The sequence below is a fragment of the Oppia nitens genome, unplaced genomic scaffold (genome assembly GCF_028296485.1).
Source record: "Oppia nitens isolate AA-2021 unplaced genomic scaffold, nextdenovo-longstitch-racon4-pilon3 scaffold23_pilon_pilon_pilon, whole genome shotgun sequence".
NCBI lineage: Eukaryota > Metazoa > Arthropoda > Arachnida > Sarcoptiformes > Oppiidae > Oppia > Oppia nitens.
In genome coordinates, this window is record NW_026533203.1 from 304,788 (window position 1) to 322,196 (window position 17,409).

General features: G+C 26.7%; 4 protein-coding genes across 5 annotated transcripts; 2 read left to right on the forward strand and 2 right to left on the reverse strand.

The window, feature by feature from the left end:
* Window positions 1-215: 215 nt before the first annotated feature.
* LOC128953600 (UNC93-like protein MFSD11) lies at window positions 216-4,311 on the reverse strand. Its single transcript, XM_054299097.1, has 8 exons — window positions 4,259-4,311; window positions 1,868-2,074; window positions 1,611-1,780; window positions 1,456-1,535; window positions 1,092-1,388; window positions 951-1,016; window positions 582-882; window positions 216-519 (listed from the first exon to the last, which is right to left on the reverse strand). Exons 2-8 carry the CDS (start codon window positions 1,952-1,954, stop codon window positions 216-218), a joined length of 1,305 nt encoding a protein of 434 aa, XP_054155072.1. The 5' UTR covers window positions 1,955-2,074; window positions 4,259-4,311.
* A 1,029-nt stretch (window positions 4,312-5,340) lies between these two features.
* LOC128953686 (uncharacterized) lies at window positions 5,341-6,021 on the forward strand. The gene is made up of 2 exons (XM_054299200.1): window positions 5,341-5,346; window positions 5,430-6,021. Exon 2 carries the CDS (start codon window positions 5,444-5,446, stop codon window positions 5,981-5,983), a length of 540 nt encoding a protein of 179 aa, XP_054155175.1. The 5' UTR covers window positions 5,341-5,346; window positions 5,430-5,443; the 3' UTR covers window positions 5,984-6,021.
* A 537-nt stretch (window positions 6,022-6,558) lies between these two features.
* Window positions 6,559-12,191, reverse strand: LOC128953595 (ubiquitin carboxyl-terminal hydrolase 7-like). Of its 2 annotated transcripts, none has more exons than XM_054299090.1 (19): window positions 12,061-12,191; window positions 11,243-11,975; window positions 11,064-11,180; window positions 10,901-11,003; window positions 10,741-10,839; window positions 10,606-10,679; window positions 10,476-10,540; window positions 10,322-10,410; window positions 9,883-10,258; window positions 9,232-9,814; window positions 8,705-9,172; window positions 8,476-8,636; window positions 8,075-8,400; window positions 7,697-7,805; window positions 7,540-7,617; window positions 7,157-7,477; window positions 7,012-7,083; window positions 6,853-6,952; window positions 6,559-6,786 (listed from the first exon to the last, which is right to left on the reverse strand). In XM_054299090.1, exons 2-19 carry the CDS (start codon window positions 11,358-11,360, stop codon window positions 6,671-6,673), a joined length of 3,375 nt encoding a protein of 1,124 aa, XP_054155065.1. In that variant the 5' UTR covers window positions 11,361-11,975; window positions 12,061-12,191; the 3' UTR covers window positions 6,559-6,670. The 2 variants fall into 2 exon arrangements, with proteins under 2 accessions (XP_054155065.1, XP_054155064.1); XM_054299089.1 differs by having other exon boundaries at window positions 11,243-11,993.
* Window positions 12,192-14,173: 1,982 nt separating this feature from the next.
* LOC128953741 (cell division control protein 6 homolog) lies at window positions 14,174-15,831 on the forward strand. Its single transcript, XM_054299261.1, has one exon. It carries the CDS (start codon window positions 14,212-14,214, stop codon window positions 15,829-15,831), a length of 1,620 nt encoding a protein of 539 aa, XP_054155236.1. The 5' UTR covers window positions 14,174-14,211.
* Window positions 15,832-17,409: the final 1,578 nt, after the last annotated feature.

Sequence of the window (17,409 nt, forward strand, 5' to 3'; positions counted from 1 at the left end):
TTAAAATTTTTAGTACAAATTGTAGTTATTGTCGAAAGAAACAATTTGATGAAATTGTTTTACTGATAATAAAACAATTATTGTGTCATTAATAACATTATTGCATAAAATTGATAACAAAAATATTTATTAATTTTCTGAATAAACTTGAAAACTATGAATTTGATAAATATTAACAAAAATACAATTTTTCTAAATATAACAGCAAATAGGTCTCAACTCTCGTGTCTGTCCTCATCGTCCGACACATCAGAGGAATGTGCGCTCCATTCAACCGCCGAGAATGATATGGTACCCAATGAGGCAAATATGGCTAATATAAGCACTTGGATGTGAATGTCTGCATATGATGTATATACAAAAGCTATGGCCGCTGCCAAAGATTGGACAAACTTGAAGAGTGCAAATGCCGGCGCAGAATCGTCCCGATAGAGGACACCCAGAATTGAGTACATTTGAGTGTTATAACAGGCGTCGCCCAACCCTAGTAGGAAACCACAGAATAATGCGATCCCTAAACTAAAAACAATTGAATCTAATAATTAGCAATAATTGGTTAATAGTGATGATAGTTGTCATACTTGCTGTTAATATATGCCGGATCATTGGTTTGCTCTAATGATGCCATACTTGGAATGTTAATAAATATGAGAAAGAATGAAACCATATGAACGACATAACCCAAGATGACGATCGGGTCGCGACCGTAACGGTTCGTCTTAGAGCCGAGCAGTCCGAATGTGGCGCCGCCAACAATCTCACCGCAACCGATGAGAATTCCTACGATACCGATGTATGGCTTGGAGTTTCCGTCTGCGGCCAACCTATTGGTGTTTCCGATAGCTGTTCCATAAACACCACTAAAAAATCCCAATTCTAGTCCTAAATATGATATACAGTGTATGTCATAATATATTCTTTAATATTACAAATAATTATATGATTAATACCCGAATAGAAGAAAGCGATGCATAGAAGTGACATTCGTTTAGTAAACAATAGGCGAAAGGCTTTCACTATTAGTAGACATTAGACACTGACTTAATATTGAGTATCAATTTATTAAAATTTTCAGTCATATAATGTTATACCCAAAGCACTTGAGCTATCCTTAACACTTTCACTAAGAGTAAGACCAGTATTGGTTCGGTATCCGCCTCTTAAAACTAACAACAATAGGGCTCCGATAGCGCCAACAACTGTGAGCACTCCATAAGTCAATAGTCGAGTGGATTCTTTGATGTGATCTTCTTTGAAAACAAATGTCACAAAAAGATTGCCCCAAATAAGACTGCACTGCAAAATGGCCCAAAAGACGCCACTGTTTCGAGACATTGTACGTTCATCTGAATTTATAGTCAAAAAGTTTCCCTGACCCGTCCATATAACTGTTTAAATTAATTATATCTATAATAAATATTATACCAATTATTTTTTAAACAACTTATAACTTACTGGCCGCTCCCAAACCAATAACAACTGATAGAAAGTAAAGGACCCATACTTTAGGAAACATGAAATTTGCTATAAATAGACTATCAAATACATTAGAGACAATTTATAATATACTAAATAATTCAATAGTATTATACAATGTAAATTATAGATACCAATAAATAATAGCCCCAATAAACATTGCAAATTTAGGTCCAGTTATCAGTATAAATGATGGGGCGAACCAATTAGCTATAGCAAGAGTGGCATATATGATACATAGACTGGTATATCCATCGGCGGTATAAGAGGAATCTTCTTGATGGATACTTTTGACCACTGTTTGCTATATAAATATAATTAAATATAACAATCATTAAAATTAAGTTTAGTATAATATCATATGAAATATAAATTATTAAACTAGACTTACTTGAATCATACCACCGGTTTGAAAGGCAGTAAAAATTAGCATAAAAGCTAATCCCAATAAAATAACGTTAACAAATTTGCCGTCCATTTGTATTGAATTCAAAATTTAATGTTTATTTTCAATACCAATACTGATTTGTTATGCAAATAGTTTTGATATATTTATAACATAACAATATTATTAAACGTGTTTATTCCATATTCAAAACTATAAATATAATTAAAATTAGAAAATATATAAATTATATATATTTTATTGATAATTATGTGAATTAACAAAACTTTTCTATTAAGTTGTGAATAACAAGTTAAGTATAAAAAAAAAATATTTTTTCATTATATTATTCGGAATGAAGGAAATTGATAAGAAAATGTTACCATAAATACAGAATTTTTAAAATTATTTAATATCAAAACATATGTAAATATTCTGTATTTTCATTTAACATAATTAATGATGATATCGTACTGAAAACTTAAAAATGATTATTTACAATTATGATTAATTAAAAAGTATAAATATATTATATAATATTCAAAATAAATCAATTATTTGTTCCTTAACAGTGAAAAAATTGATAATATATTAATTAAAAGCTTTATATTATTAGATAGAAACGATTGATTACTTGTGTAAAATTTTTATGATTTGTTCGTTAAATATTTAATATTAAAAAACAATAATCAATTAAAACAAATCTTCTATTTCTAGTGTTTTTCTACTATTACACTAATCTTGACATTTACTCTAATAATTTGTGTTAAATATATCGTCTAAAGAGATAACAATTGAGAAAAATAGCATAAATAACAAAATGAAATTCATATGTTATGAGTATTATTTAGGATTAAAATTGAGATCAAGTCATGTAAAATAAAAGTGAAAATTTATATTATTTAAATCATATAAAATTTAATAAATCACTGATGTATGTTAAAAGTTTTATTAATAATTATTAAATATTATAATTATCACTTATATAGTTATTATAATTAATAACAATATTTTATATTTGCATTATCTTAACCTAAAATAACATTATTTAGTAAATACAGTAGTATTTATTTTATTTTTTGTTTTAACTTTTAACTGTTATTATAACAAATGAGTTGATAAAAATATGGACATAATTATGTACACATAAATATTACAAAACAAAAATTATTAATTTATTAAATCATTTAATTATAAAAACAAATATAAAAAATTTAAATTGAACTAAAATTGAAAATATAAACTCATAATTAACTGCATTTATTTTAACTATAAATATTTAAATGTGAAAATGTATAGTTATTTAAATTTTACAAATTAAACAAGTTTTAATTATAAAAAAGTAACCTGTATAAATGGTATTAAATAATTAAACAAAAACATACAGTACATATTTACATAACAATTGAGTCATAAAAAATAATAAATATTTTTAAAAAATATAAGATTAATTAAATTGAGTTAATAAAATTATATTATAGATATAATATTAAATAAAAATTGTTTTATACTATTTGCCAAAATTAACTAAAAACTTGTTTGATATAATAAAAAAACATTTAATCTCAAGTCATCTCTCAATAAAAAATAAATTTAATTATAAAATGGGTCCCAAATAAACAATTAAATTTATTAATTAATAATACAGTAATAATATTATTACTTATTTTTAAAAAATATTGTTTGCTCTAAATTTTAAGTCAATTGAATGGCAATGATATGGCATTTCATGAGAGACTTGTTTTTTTTATTAAACTGATTATAAATTATATAAATTTTTTAAACCCATTATAAGGTTGAATCCCAGGGGTTTCATCAGTCAAACCAATATTACCACTAAATATAACCTAAATTTTAAAGATATATTTTTGTAATATTTTTGAGATTTAAACTAACAATTCTAATGAATTGATTGATTAACACTAATTGATAATTACTAAACAATTTGTTTATTTTTTATATAATAATTATTAGTTAAAACAAAATTATTACAATGCTTAACAATTTTTATTATTATTGATACAGTATTATATTAAACTTATATTAAATATATTGTAACACTAAATAATTAAATCAGTTAATATAGTTTAATCTATGGTTTAAAAGGCATTGAAATATTAATACAATGAAATAATCAATTAATTGATTGATTGCTCTAATAGTTGTTTATTAGTTTCAAAGCAATGCATTGATGAGTGTTATTATAATCTCATAATACTTTTAATGTATCACCGAATAACTGATCCATTCATTCAATTCAATTAAATGGTTATTTTTTKACATCACTTCAAAAAAATAATACCAATTATGTGTCAATTTTAATGTCAATCCGATTATCATTTGTGTTAATCGTGTATAAAATAATTTTAAAAAACAATTTAATCGCTTAATTCTTACCCAAAACAGTTGATACAGTAGTCAATAAACAGTTGAATTGTAATTATTTTGTTGCAAATATTGATAATAATAATGATTTTTATTAAAATAATATAAACTCTATAAGATATATAAAAACTACTATTAATATATCATATATGAAAATATTTAATACATAAGCAATTAATACAGTATTAAGTATACAAATAGTTGTAAATTCATTTGAAAATAATATATACAAAAAGATATTTAAATGTATTTAAAAAAAAAAATTCAATTCAATTCATATATGATATGATATAATGTGTTGAATGTAATGAACACTTGAAATACCAAACAATAACTAAACGCCTCTTCTATTGAATCAATTGAACACTTTATTTACAAAACTTGTTATTCAACTTCTGGTGACTCTCTTATCAATTCATTTATATTCTGTGATATAAATAATTGAATAATAAATTTTATATTTAAATCATATTAAATAATAATAATAATAATAATTTTCAATAAAACAAATACTGTATAATAATCAACATTTTAAATAAATTATAATACATTTGTCAGAAATTAATTTTTTTAAATCATAGACTGACTTCACATATGGTTTGTATAGTAAAGCACTGGTATGTCTATGTCTATGACTATATCAATGCTAATGAATGATCACTAAATTATTACCACAAAATTCAATACTAAATATCATAATTGTTGTTATAGTTGTAGTGATAAGTCAATTAAAATAATAATTTTAATTAATTAATATTAATATTATCAAACATTTATTTTATGCTTACGTTATATCTATTATTAAAAAATATACAATAAAATTGTATTAATTATATCACATATAATTAGATATTATATTTGTGGCCAACTCTTAAAACAATCACTAATTAATTTACTGTAATAATAATAATAATAATAATAATTATTATTATTATTATTATTATTATTATTATTATTATTATTATTATTATTATTATTATTATTATTATTACTATTATAGAGTATAACAAACAAAATCATGGGTAATGTGAAAGGATTTGAAAATAATTTGTTTACATATTATGTGAATAACATTGCAATACATAAACATTCCCTCAAAAGTGAATGCAATGATTGATTGAAACAATAATTTTTGAAATGTTTTAATCATTTATTTGTTTTACAAATATATAACAAATTATAGATTTAGTGAACACAATGAGTGATAATTTTAATCAAATGATTGATTTAATGAAACAATTGGACCAAAAGATAATACATTTGAATGATTTAGAAGTGGATTCATTGCGCCGACAATTACGTGAAGACAAAAACCATTTGACAAATGGTTTGTTTGAAGAGTTGTTGACATCAGACTTGTTTAAGTCAAAGATCTCACAAATCATTCAAAATGAAGACTTAATTAAACTATATTTCGATCGATTTCTTGTCTCTGATGGCAATACTGACCATCAAATGGATAACTATTTTTTGCGAACAAACGAGTCGTGTCAGCAAATGTTAGCGGAATTGTTGACATCGATGGCAACAATGGAGACAACAGCCGCCAACAACTTGTCATCCGAACCGGTGGTCGACATCAAACACTGTACCAATTTGTTGGCCAAAGTTTTACGCGATTTTCAGACAATATCATCGAAATCGATGGCCGAGAATGACATCAAAATGTTTGACTCAAAACAAGTGATGAATAAATATGTTAACAAAGACTTCATGACATTTGATGCCTTCAACTAAATCTTTCGTAAAAGTTTTCCACACTTTTAGTAATTTTTATATGAAATGTATATTTGCTTTAAAAACTTGTTTTAATAGCAATTAAATTACATTAAAAATTCAAAAATAATGGCAATTTTATATACAAATATTTTTTGCGTTACTCAAAAAAATTGCGAGAATAATAATAATACAATAATTGCATTCAATAATTAAACATATTTTTAATTGAATAATAAAAACTCAATATATTTTAATAATTATTACTAATAATTAAATTCCCATTAAATTCATATTTAAAAAAAAATTTTAAATAGAATTTCATTAATTAAATTAAAAGCTTTTTAAAAAAGAAGTGTGAGTTTTAAGGACAAACCATCGCACGGGTAATGCATTTAAAAGTCGGAACACCAGGTCTTATAACATTTACAGTTATTATAGTATTATTTACACATTTAAGGAAAGGTAGTATTTTAGACCAATGTCTCAATTTTGTGGCTAACAAACAAATTATTATAAATATTGTGTTTTATGTATTGTTAATGTATTCTAATTAGTTTCAAATTAATTTTGTTATTTAGATTATATTTCAACAATAATTGTTGAGTAATTGACCCAAAATCTCGAAAGATGTTGTTTTCGGATTTTTTCTATTAGTTAAATATACAAATAAAATATATTTTTTGATAAATTATACAAAATAGTCGATTAATTATGAATTTTTATAGCTTTCTCTAAATAATTATAACGCGATCTCTTCGGCGCCTTATTTATGTGTTCCAAACCTAACCACGGCTTTGGAGGTGAACTGGTCTGTATTGGACCTGAAATAAGACAAGAGTTATAAAAATAAATATAATATTCAATGATTATAACAATCAATGACTAACTATTAATAGTGTGAACGTGAAAGTCTTCTTTATTAATAACATATTCATTATCTTCATTAATGTATTGAATCCTTCCGGCGGTCACTAATGCAAACTTATACTACAATATCAATGAAAATACATTTAATGATAACTCAATTAAACTCTTAAATGACAAACTTTTTCAAATTCTTTTTCCGGAATATCTAACTTCTTCTGAATCCTATCTTTAACTGCAGTGAACGGCTCTTTCTGTTTATTAAAAATTCAAATTAAATGGTAAATCAATTTATAAGAGTATATTGTGGTAATAGTCATCACTTACGTGCTTAAGTTTGAGCAGAAAGGGTACACCAAATGTCTGATAGGCTTCTTTATGGAAGTGCGCCACCGGAACCAAGAACTCTCCCGTTTCCATTCGGATCTCATCTTTAGGCGTTTCTTCTATTCTATAGCTTTTACTTCCGGTTGGATTCAAACACTCGAGAAGAATATCTTCGGCTAAAATTTGTTGAATTTTATATGACGTGACCTCTAGAAGTCGTAACTTTCCCGACCAATCGTCTACGGATTCAATTTGTTTTTTCGCCTCATCTAACAAGTCGTGAACCGTTCCGTTTTTATTTGGATATAACTGTAACTCTTTCTGTAATTTTAATTAAAATCATTTAGTAATCAATATTCAAACTAATTGTATGGTTAATAAACCTCTTCTTTGAGTTTCGAGTTAACCCAAACACATTTGAATGGCTTCTTGTTCTCCAATTCATTGATTCTTATCGTTAGCTTTGTTTGAAAGACAAAGAATTATAATTATATTAAAGTTAATTATAATTATAAAACAATTAATTAATTAATTAATTACCTGTTGATAATATATTTTCTTTGGTTGTCGAGGCTTATAGAAAATGAGAATATCTTTAAGAGTGCCGTCATAGTTGCACCGTAAGGGACCACCCGGACCATCGCGATAACTATAGTTAAAATCAATTTTATATAGTAATTGCTATTATACAGTATATATATATATATATATACAGTTTAAATAAATCATAAAAATATGATAATAGTAGCGCTCAGTAGTAGAGAAAAAAACCTTATTATTAAAGTATTATTATTATTACAATTTTATTATAAACTTAAATATGTCACAAAACTATTGTTATTTTATATTTATTTTATATTAGTGTCAATAAAATGATTGTATATTTTCATTAGTGTTAAATATGTTAGTATTAAATACCTCTGATTTTTGAAAAACTGGATCAGATATGGATCGGTTCCGAGTCTCTGAGCAACGGCGTTAGCAATCTGTTCGTAATTCATTTTAAGGGATAACTCGATTGTAAAGCCGGCATCAGTTGGATTAGTCTTATCACAGAAAGTCACTTCAACTCTAAAGAATAAATCCTTAAAGTATTCTTTAACATTCGGTAATTCACATTCGGGACCCAAATTAAAGTCCGCCCTCTGAAACACTATGATATCGCCGTCCATTAGTTCATCCAAAACTTTATTTAGTGGTGCGTCTAAATCTTCAATGCGTTCAACCAAATTAGGCTTTACTTCCTATGTTATCATTCATCAAAAAAAAACATTGTTAATACCATTCATAATGATAATGGATTATACGGTATAACTCACTTCGTATAACTCAAGAGGTGTGTCAGATGGATAACCTGCTTTGCTATTAAGGATAGGTATGATATCCCTAGTTTTAGCAGCAGCTGGTAGGTGTCCGTGACCACAATAACTGATGAAATTATTTTTTGGATCATATAATTTAAAAAATAGTAAGACATCACCTAAAAGATAAACAATTATAAGATATTAAAWATTATTCAAAGACTTGTTACCATAACTCAAAACTAACTTTCTTTGTCAACTGATGGCAAAGATTGCATGTCTGAATCGGATTCAGTCAACTCAAGGAATATATTCCATGGATTCTGTCCCTCACAAACATCATTGACCTGTCGGTTACATTCAGAGTCAAAATCAAGTAATGATGGCCTCAGTGTTTCATTGGCTCTCGAAATAATTGGCCAAATCCTCATTGAATTCAATGGATATTTCATTTGTTCAGCAATTAACTGAATGGCTTCGCTCAGTGTGTTTTGTTTTCTAACTTTAAACACTTTATAAATGGCTTTCTCGGGGTCGTAGAGGTCATTGCCTTTATGGCCCATAAATGAGTCTTCGGTGAAAACATTAATATTCATGAAGAGATGCGCTTCGTTTCGCTCTTTTCGTCGTAAAGTTTCCTGACGTTTCTCTTCGTGTAATCGTTCAATAAGTTGTTCCGGAATATCTTCTTCGGTGACCATTTGTAAGACTTCGTCTAAAAATAAATCATTTTTATTACCAATAATTTAATCACAAGTCAAACAATTGACATACTTATGACACTATCTCTAATATAGACCAACATATAAGCGTTGGTGCAATGCTTGACAGTCACGTCTTCATCATTTCCTCCAAAATTGTGATCAATGGCTTCCATTTTAGTACATCTGGAGACTACATCGTCATCAAATTTACACCATTTTCCATCACCTTTTGGATTAATAAATACTACATAATGTCCGCCATGATTGTCACCAGAATGGACTAAAACAGCGTGTAATGTATAGTTAGCGGGAGTTGTTTCTGCCTTTTGAAGAAAGTCTTCTAAATTAAGTTTCTCTGGAAATTCAAATCTATCATTGATTTTGACGTTAGTGTCGGTTAACGGATCGTATTGAAAGCGTAACAGATGTAAGTGTAAAACGGGAGGAAACGACTCAAAAGTAATGCCTTTTTCTGCTTCTTGAAGACCAAAGTCTCCGGCGTCGTACTTGTTCTCGCCTTCCAATGACTCAACTGCTATATAGTCTTTAAATGATTCATAAATATTCTTCTTTCCCTTTACATTCAGTTGGATGTCATAAAAGGGTTCAATTCTTGATGACGAACAGTCAACGTGTTTGCAGCGAATAAATGACTGTCAAAATCATTTTAAAAAATTAATTCAATTATCATTATATCAATTATACAGATAATTAAACTTACGATCATTTTTCCCTCAAAAAGTCTTGGAATAGTTCCCTCAACACACGTTCCCTTCATTTTACTTTCCATATTATCGACTAAAACACGACACAATTCTTGTACGTCGTGTTGCATAAATGAATCTAATGTTTCCCATCCGAAAGATTTGGTCAACTTTTTAGTACCGACGGGTTTATCGGAAAACTGCAATTCATAGAATACTCGTTGCAAAGCCAGAGCAACACTTTTGGATGAGTCGTCGCTTTCAGTGGGCATTTGATAGACTGCTTTTCGCAATTGATTCGTAAAAAATAATGTTTGAAGCAAAGAATTCATATAACAGGTCGCCCCCTGATTCTTGAGCCCCACATAACCCGTATGTTTTTTACTGTCCCAACTGTTCAAATCAATTGGTTAGCAAATAATTCTCAATTGTAATCATCTATTAAATCATATATACCTAACACCATGTGGTGCGTCGGCAGAGACCCAAACTTCAAGAATGACGGCGTCATCTTTAATGTGACCTTTGTCTGGGTCAAGAATATCCTATAAAATATCAACAAAATAATTAACGAAATAATTTATAAACTTAACTCTCAATTGTAACATACATTCCAACCCAAAAAATGACTAAAACCCCAATCGTTTTCTTTACTATAAAAAATATGTTGAATTTCTATAAAACAAAACATAAATTATAAGAATTGTTTTTTTTCATCAAAAAATAATTTCATTCAATACTTCGACATATATTTTCAATGCTCTCTTTCTGAGAGATAATCCTAAGTTCAGCGGTTGCATTGCAAGACCAGGTTCTGTGATAAATAAAACAATTGTTATTTCCAGTAGACTTCAAATAATAACCATTAGACTTACGTTGAGTCGGACTCTCCATTACACTGCAAAAAGAAACCAAGACTTTTGGTGGGTTGTCGATCATGTGCTTGATTTGTTCGGGGCATTGCCATTATTTTCCTTATAATTGACAACATTTAGTCAATTGGTTAATCAAATAATTATCACAAATATGACATACCAGGGAAGGTTTCGAACATAAGTGGGTGGACTCAATGTTGTATCCCTTAGTTTACTGAAATTTTCAATTTTAAAGCGAAATGTCGCTTCAGATCGGGCCTCATCTAAATAAAGAGATTTAAATAATAAAACAAATTACCGGTAATTCAATAAGTTTTGTATACCCTCTTCATCCATGGCCTCGTCCTGATTGCCACCGGAGTCTCCGTTAAGTAATTTTGTTTCGTCTTTGTGTCGGTTTTTATCGTCGTTGCCATCAATATTAAGTGATGTTATAATATCTTAAGACAATTGTTTAAAGTTAATAATATGTTAATTTGTTGTCAATGTTGTTATCTCTTACCATCAGTCCTGACTGTATTGTCATCACCGGCGGTGTCCATCATTTCTTCGTCGTTCTGTTGAATGTCGTTATGTCTCAACAGTTGATTGCTTTTGTCATTTTGTGTCACGTGATTCATAGCGTCGCTAGCGTTTAGTGTGCCGTCAGTCGTGTTGATTGGATTCAGTTGTTGATCACCCGTACTGTCGATGACAATAGTCTTATTAGATTTGAAAGACTTTATGTTATCAATCGATGGATCTGTTTGTGCGGTTGTGATGTCAGTATAATTGTTGGAAAATTGGTTGTCGTCTGCTTTTTCTACAAGTGGTTTCTCTTTCCTGTCTTTGTCGGCGTTAATGTCAATATTAGATATATCTTTGTTGATGTCTTCGATGACCTTTCTTTGAACGCATATATCTTTGTGACTCAAGTCGTGGTCAGAATCAGAGGTTAGACCCGATTGGCTCTCGTGAGTGGTCTTTCTGTCCGAAACGGTCACCGCTTTTGAATGTTTGCTCGCTATTCGCCCAATGACTGGACCTATTGGTGATCCCCGTCGAGGGGACAGACATTCAATCAATAGATAATAGAGTTGACAGAAGACAACAACTGATTACAGACGGAAACCAATTGAAGTGACAATCAAATCGATTATTTGCTTAACAATTAAATGGTGACAAAACAATCGACATCTGATCCCACATTCAATACACGCTTGTCTTAACACTACTTCTGCACCATTGATGACAATCTAGTGTTGAATACAATACTTTTGATTGAATTGTCATTAATTTACACAAATATATTACAATCATATATATTGTTATATTAGATACCAATTGCAGTGCTTTTCAATGCATTCAATGTATTCAATGTATTCAATACATACACAGAGTGTTATACAACTCAATACTACAGTATTATAGCTATTATACGGTTAACATAACTATAGCATAGCTTAACATTACTATAGCTCTCAACAAACCTATTATTTCATGTCATGACTCCTATGATTGGCTATCAATACACTCATCACAACCAATCAAATAAATATACTATAAATGAGCGCATAATTCAATCAATTTATTATTAATCAATTCAATGAAAAATTGCAAATTCATATATTTTATTAAATATTTATGTTTTAACTATAGATATATTAATTATTTATATTTTATTAAATTCCTTATGTAAATGTACATGTATAAATATTTATAGATATTTATAGATATTTATATTTAACATTATAATTAACTATTCATATTTTTACATTCAAAGGTTTAATTTAAAATTAAATATAAAATTGTATCATTAATATAAATTTTTTGTTAATATACTAAATTAAGTATTTAAAATAATAATTAATTGTTTTAAAATATGTAATGAAATAATTATATTGTGATTTTGTATATAAAAGTAATATTTGAAATAACTTTTGAATGCAATATAGCTTTTGATTTAAAGCCAGAATTGTCAGAGAAATACTTGAAACAACTTTTTTTAGTATATAAACAACTCATGAAAATAATGTATAACTTTTGGCTCAAAATATTATATGAAATCATTTATTTAATCCTTATTTAAATAAAATATGAAAATCTTATTTCAATAAAAACTATATGATATAATAAAACTACCATGGTACTGTACTTAACTTCAAAATTATTTATAATGTGTTTCAAATAAATTGATTTAATTGAAAATATGATTATTTTGAAATAAATATTTTAATGAAACTAATTTTTTAAAACCATTATTTCAAATATAACTATCAATTATCAGTAATAAAAGAGTTTGTAATACTGTATAAATCATATTAAATAATTTGAATTTATGTGAAAAATTCAACATTTTATTTGATTTTTGAAAATCTTAATATTCAATAGTCAAGTGTACAGTACTGTAGTGTAGACATACAGTCAAAACATTTAGTTTTTTTTTCAATAATAATTAATTATTGTTGAAAATTAGTGATATCACCACTTTTAAGATCAAATAACTTTTTATTTTATTTTAAGACAATTTTGATATCAAATGAAAGAGTAATTAATAAGTTATCAAAATATTATCAAAATATATGACAAAAATAAATAATGTATACTCTATTATATGATAGTATAATACAATATAATATCTAAGATTTTTAAATAACAATCAATTTGTAAAAATTGAGATTATATTACAGTGTTTCACCTAAACCAGTGTTTATTTATTTTAAAGTATTTCAAAACGGTTTGAAAACTATTTCAATAGTAAACATATTTATTTCATTGTAAACAATTATTTCAAAACTAAACTTATTTATTTCAATACTAAAAACTATGCATTATTATAATACATTTAATACTTACAGTATTAAACATCTTAAAACTCACAAATAGTTTATTAAAAATAAAAGATTATTAAAATTAGTATTATATTGTAGTTAAGTGACTATTATAACTACTATATTATACTATAGTTACACATAATAAATATCTTTTTATTATTAGTTCAATAACTTTTCAAACAATTGATAACATGTTTTGTAATTACAATAATCTGTCAATTTTACCGTACATTTGATTCAAAAATGATCATGGTCAACTTTGTAGATAATTTCATAAGATATCTCAATGATATATTATAATTGAATATTATAGCCGATTGCTAAAAATATTGTAGTAAATATTATTATAATAATTAAAAATTATTAACTGATTAATCAAACAAATATTATTTGATTTAATAACAATTTAATAACAATTTAATAACAATTTAATAACAATTTAATAACAATTTAATTGCAATAAATTCATAGCCAATGATGTAATAATGTTTGATATAAACAACACAAGAGGTCGTCATCACTAAAGCAATGCATTAATAATAGAAAACATTGCAAAATAAGCGCCAATTTATTAAAAGACTTTTATTTTTACATATCATTGACAATACATTGACATTAAAGCGCCAAAAGTTAGTCAAAGTGTTTGTTGAAGTAATTGATGACAAAGTGTTTGATTTTAATTAAATATTTATTGAAAACACTTTTCCGATCGACAATGTCTTCAACCATTCAAACAGAGATCAACTTCTCTGTCCGCAAAAGTGGCCGAAAGACTAAAAAAGTCAATTATAATGAAAAAGAGATCACAAAATGTATGATCAATGAGACCATTGAAACAAAGACTGCAAAAACACCGAAAAGTAAAACTCCGGCGAAGACTAAGACAAAGATTACGGCTAAACGACTATCAAATTGTGATACTATTGACAATAAAGTGGATGAAAATAAAGAGAGTTTGGCTGTGAGTCCAACAAAAGTCAAGAAAACATTACATGAAAGTCAACCCATTTCTGTCTTATCAAAGACTAAGCAATTTCTGAGTCCATCAGTCGTCGACTCAGTCATTGGCAGAGATAATGAGTGTACGCGAGTCCGACAACTGGTCACTTCACATCTCACGTCTAAACAAGCGGTTAGTGTTTACATATCGGGTTCGGCCGGAACTGGAAAGACATTGTCTGTGACTTATGTTTTGGATCAACTGAAGCAAACGTTTAACTTTAACTTAATTACCATTAATTGTATGACTTTTCGTAATGCAAATGCTATTTATAACAAAATACTGAATGAATTGAAACAAAAAAGACATTTAAAACAAAGCGATTGTTTGCAAGCAATCAATGTTTTACTTACTGGCCGGTCATCAGATGAAATGGTTGTCTTAGTTCTCGATGAAATCGACCAATTGTTGGACAGTAAGGGTCACGATGTGCTCAATACTATATTCTTGTGGACAAAATTGACCAAAAGTAGGCTAATTCTCATCGGAATTGCCAACTCATTAGACTTTACTTCAAGAGTATTGTCGCGAATCAAAGCAATCGGTGTCAACAATATAGAAGAATTACATTTCAAACCATACTCTACACAACAGATTGTGGCCGTAATTGAGAACCGAATCCAAAGAGCGAGTGATCAACAAAATGTTGTCATTACTCCTCTGGCCATTCAATTATGCGCTCGAAAGATAGGAACAGTTTCGGGTGATATTAGAAAGGCTTTGGATGTTTGTCGACGAGCTCTTGAATTGGTTCAAAATACAGACAAACCGGTGATTAATTCAAATAATCCATTAAAGCTATCCAATGATGACGGCTTCAACAGTGGATCCCCTAAGAAGACTGTCCAACACAATGGAACCAATTGTGTAGATGTGCCGCAAATTATGGCAGTTTTGAATCGAGTTTACGGACAGAAATTTGAAACGGAATCCAAACACAAATTACCATTTAATCAACAAATCATTTTGTGTTCACTTTTAGTGATCTTTAAACACAAATCCATCAAAGAAGTCAAACTAAGTGAATGTCACCATATATTTGGAAATATTTGCGCTAAACGTGGCATCAATTCTGACATTAAAAGTGAAGGACAACTACTAAGTATGTGTCAGCTCTTAGAAGATTATGGATTAGTGGCCATAAAGTCTTCTTGTGGTCAAAGTGTCAGAAACGCCAAAATCTCTCTTAAAGTCGACGAAACAGAGATCAGACAAGTTTTAAGTGACACACAATTTCTTAACGCTATTCTGAATCAATCGACTAATTTTATTTCATAATTTGACTAATTATTCAATAGTTTCATTATATTTATTATATTTAATTTATACCATTTTCTTATTAAATTGATTTATTATAACATATTGTTTTTATACCAAAGTAAACATTACCGTAATTTAATGTTTCTATTGTATTAAATCAACAAATAATTTGTAATTATCGTACGTATAATACAAATAATAATCAATAAAATAATATTTATTTTTTTTAAATAAATATTGTATTTCTATTATTAGTACACTTATAGCTGATTTTTTTTTATTAATTTAGACCAATAATTGGTTACTATTGCCAAATCTATAAAATATATGTAATATTGATATTAGATTTATATATATCATACATGAGTAAGATTCGCAGTTTGATTTTATTTTCAAAAAATTCAAATGACCCAGTTAAATGTTAAGTTGAATAAAAGGTTATTTTCATATAAATTAATAACATATTCAATACATTACTCACACATTTTAATAATATTTTATGTTATAGTATATTAAATTATTATTGAATAATATTAATGAATTTTTATGTATATTAGTTATTAATTATTTTAATAAAATGTTATGCCTAGTAATCGAGTTTTGCTTACTTTTACTGTAATATTTAAAAATATATWTATTTTATCCTCTAACGTACCAGGGTGAACAAATTAAATATTTGCATTACTTTCCGGAAAAATTATAGGAATTTTATTACTAAACTCTATATACAATACAGTATACTGCAAATATTAATAATTATAATCACTAATATTAATAACAGTATATTAGCTTAAGATTATTATCAAAATATAATAAAATGTTGGTTTATAATAACGTAATAAAGTAAATGTGAAATAAATGTCATTAAATAATTTATAAAATATAAGGTAAACGCTAATAAAAATACTGTTTAGGGATGGGTATAAATTTAACACATTAAATAAACTATTAAATTACAAAATCATAATGTAATTTATAGCTAACATTTTATTAAAAAGTCAGAATAAATATAACTCATAAAATAATTCATTAGTAAAATCATTATATTATAATGCATTTATAAATTGGAAATGAAAATAATAATAAATTTTTTATGATATTGTTATCAACGATATAAATAACATATTATGAAATAAATATATTAGACATTGTTTTATTAATAAAAATTTTAACTTTATTTCAGAATAGCATTCAATTAAACAATTTTTTATATCATTAATAAAACAAAGATAGAAAAATTCAATAAAAAATGGTAAATATTAGTGATAATAATATAATAATAGTTTTAACAGCAAATTAAACTTTAAATCTAAGTATATAAGACATATTATAGACTATAATGAACAATCATCTGAATTCACTAATTATCAAAGCAATCAAAATTAAAACAATAATAATAATACTATAAATAGATAAAAATAATTTGATTATTGTAAAGCTTTTTTAGTTAGTGAACACAACTTTATTATTCATTATAGACTACATATGTTTGGAATAAATTATAAATAATTATTTCAAAATCTCGTTATTATATAATATAGAAAACTATAAATATATAAATTTTATTTTATTTAATTTATTCAAATTATTATTTCA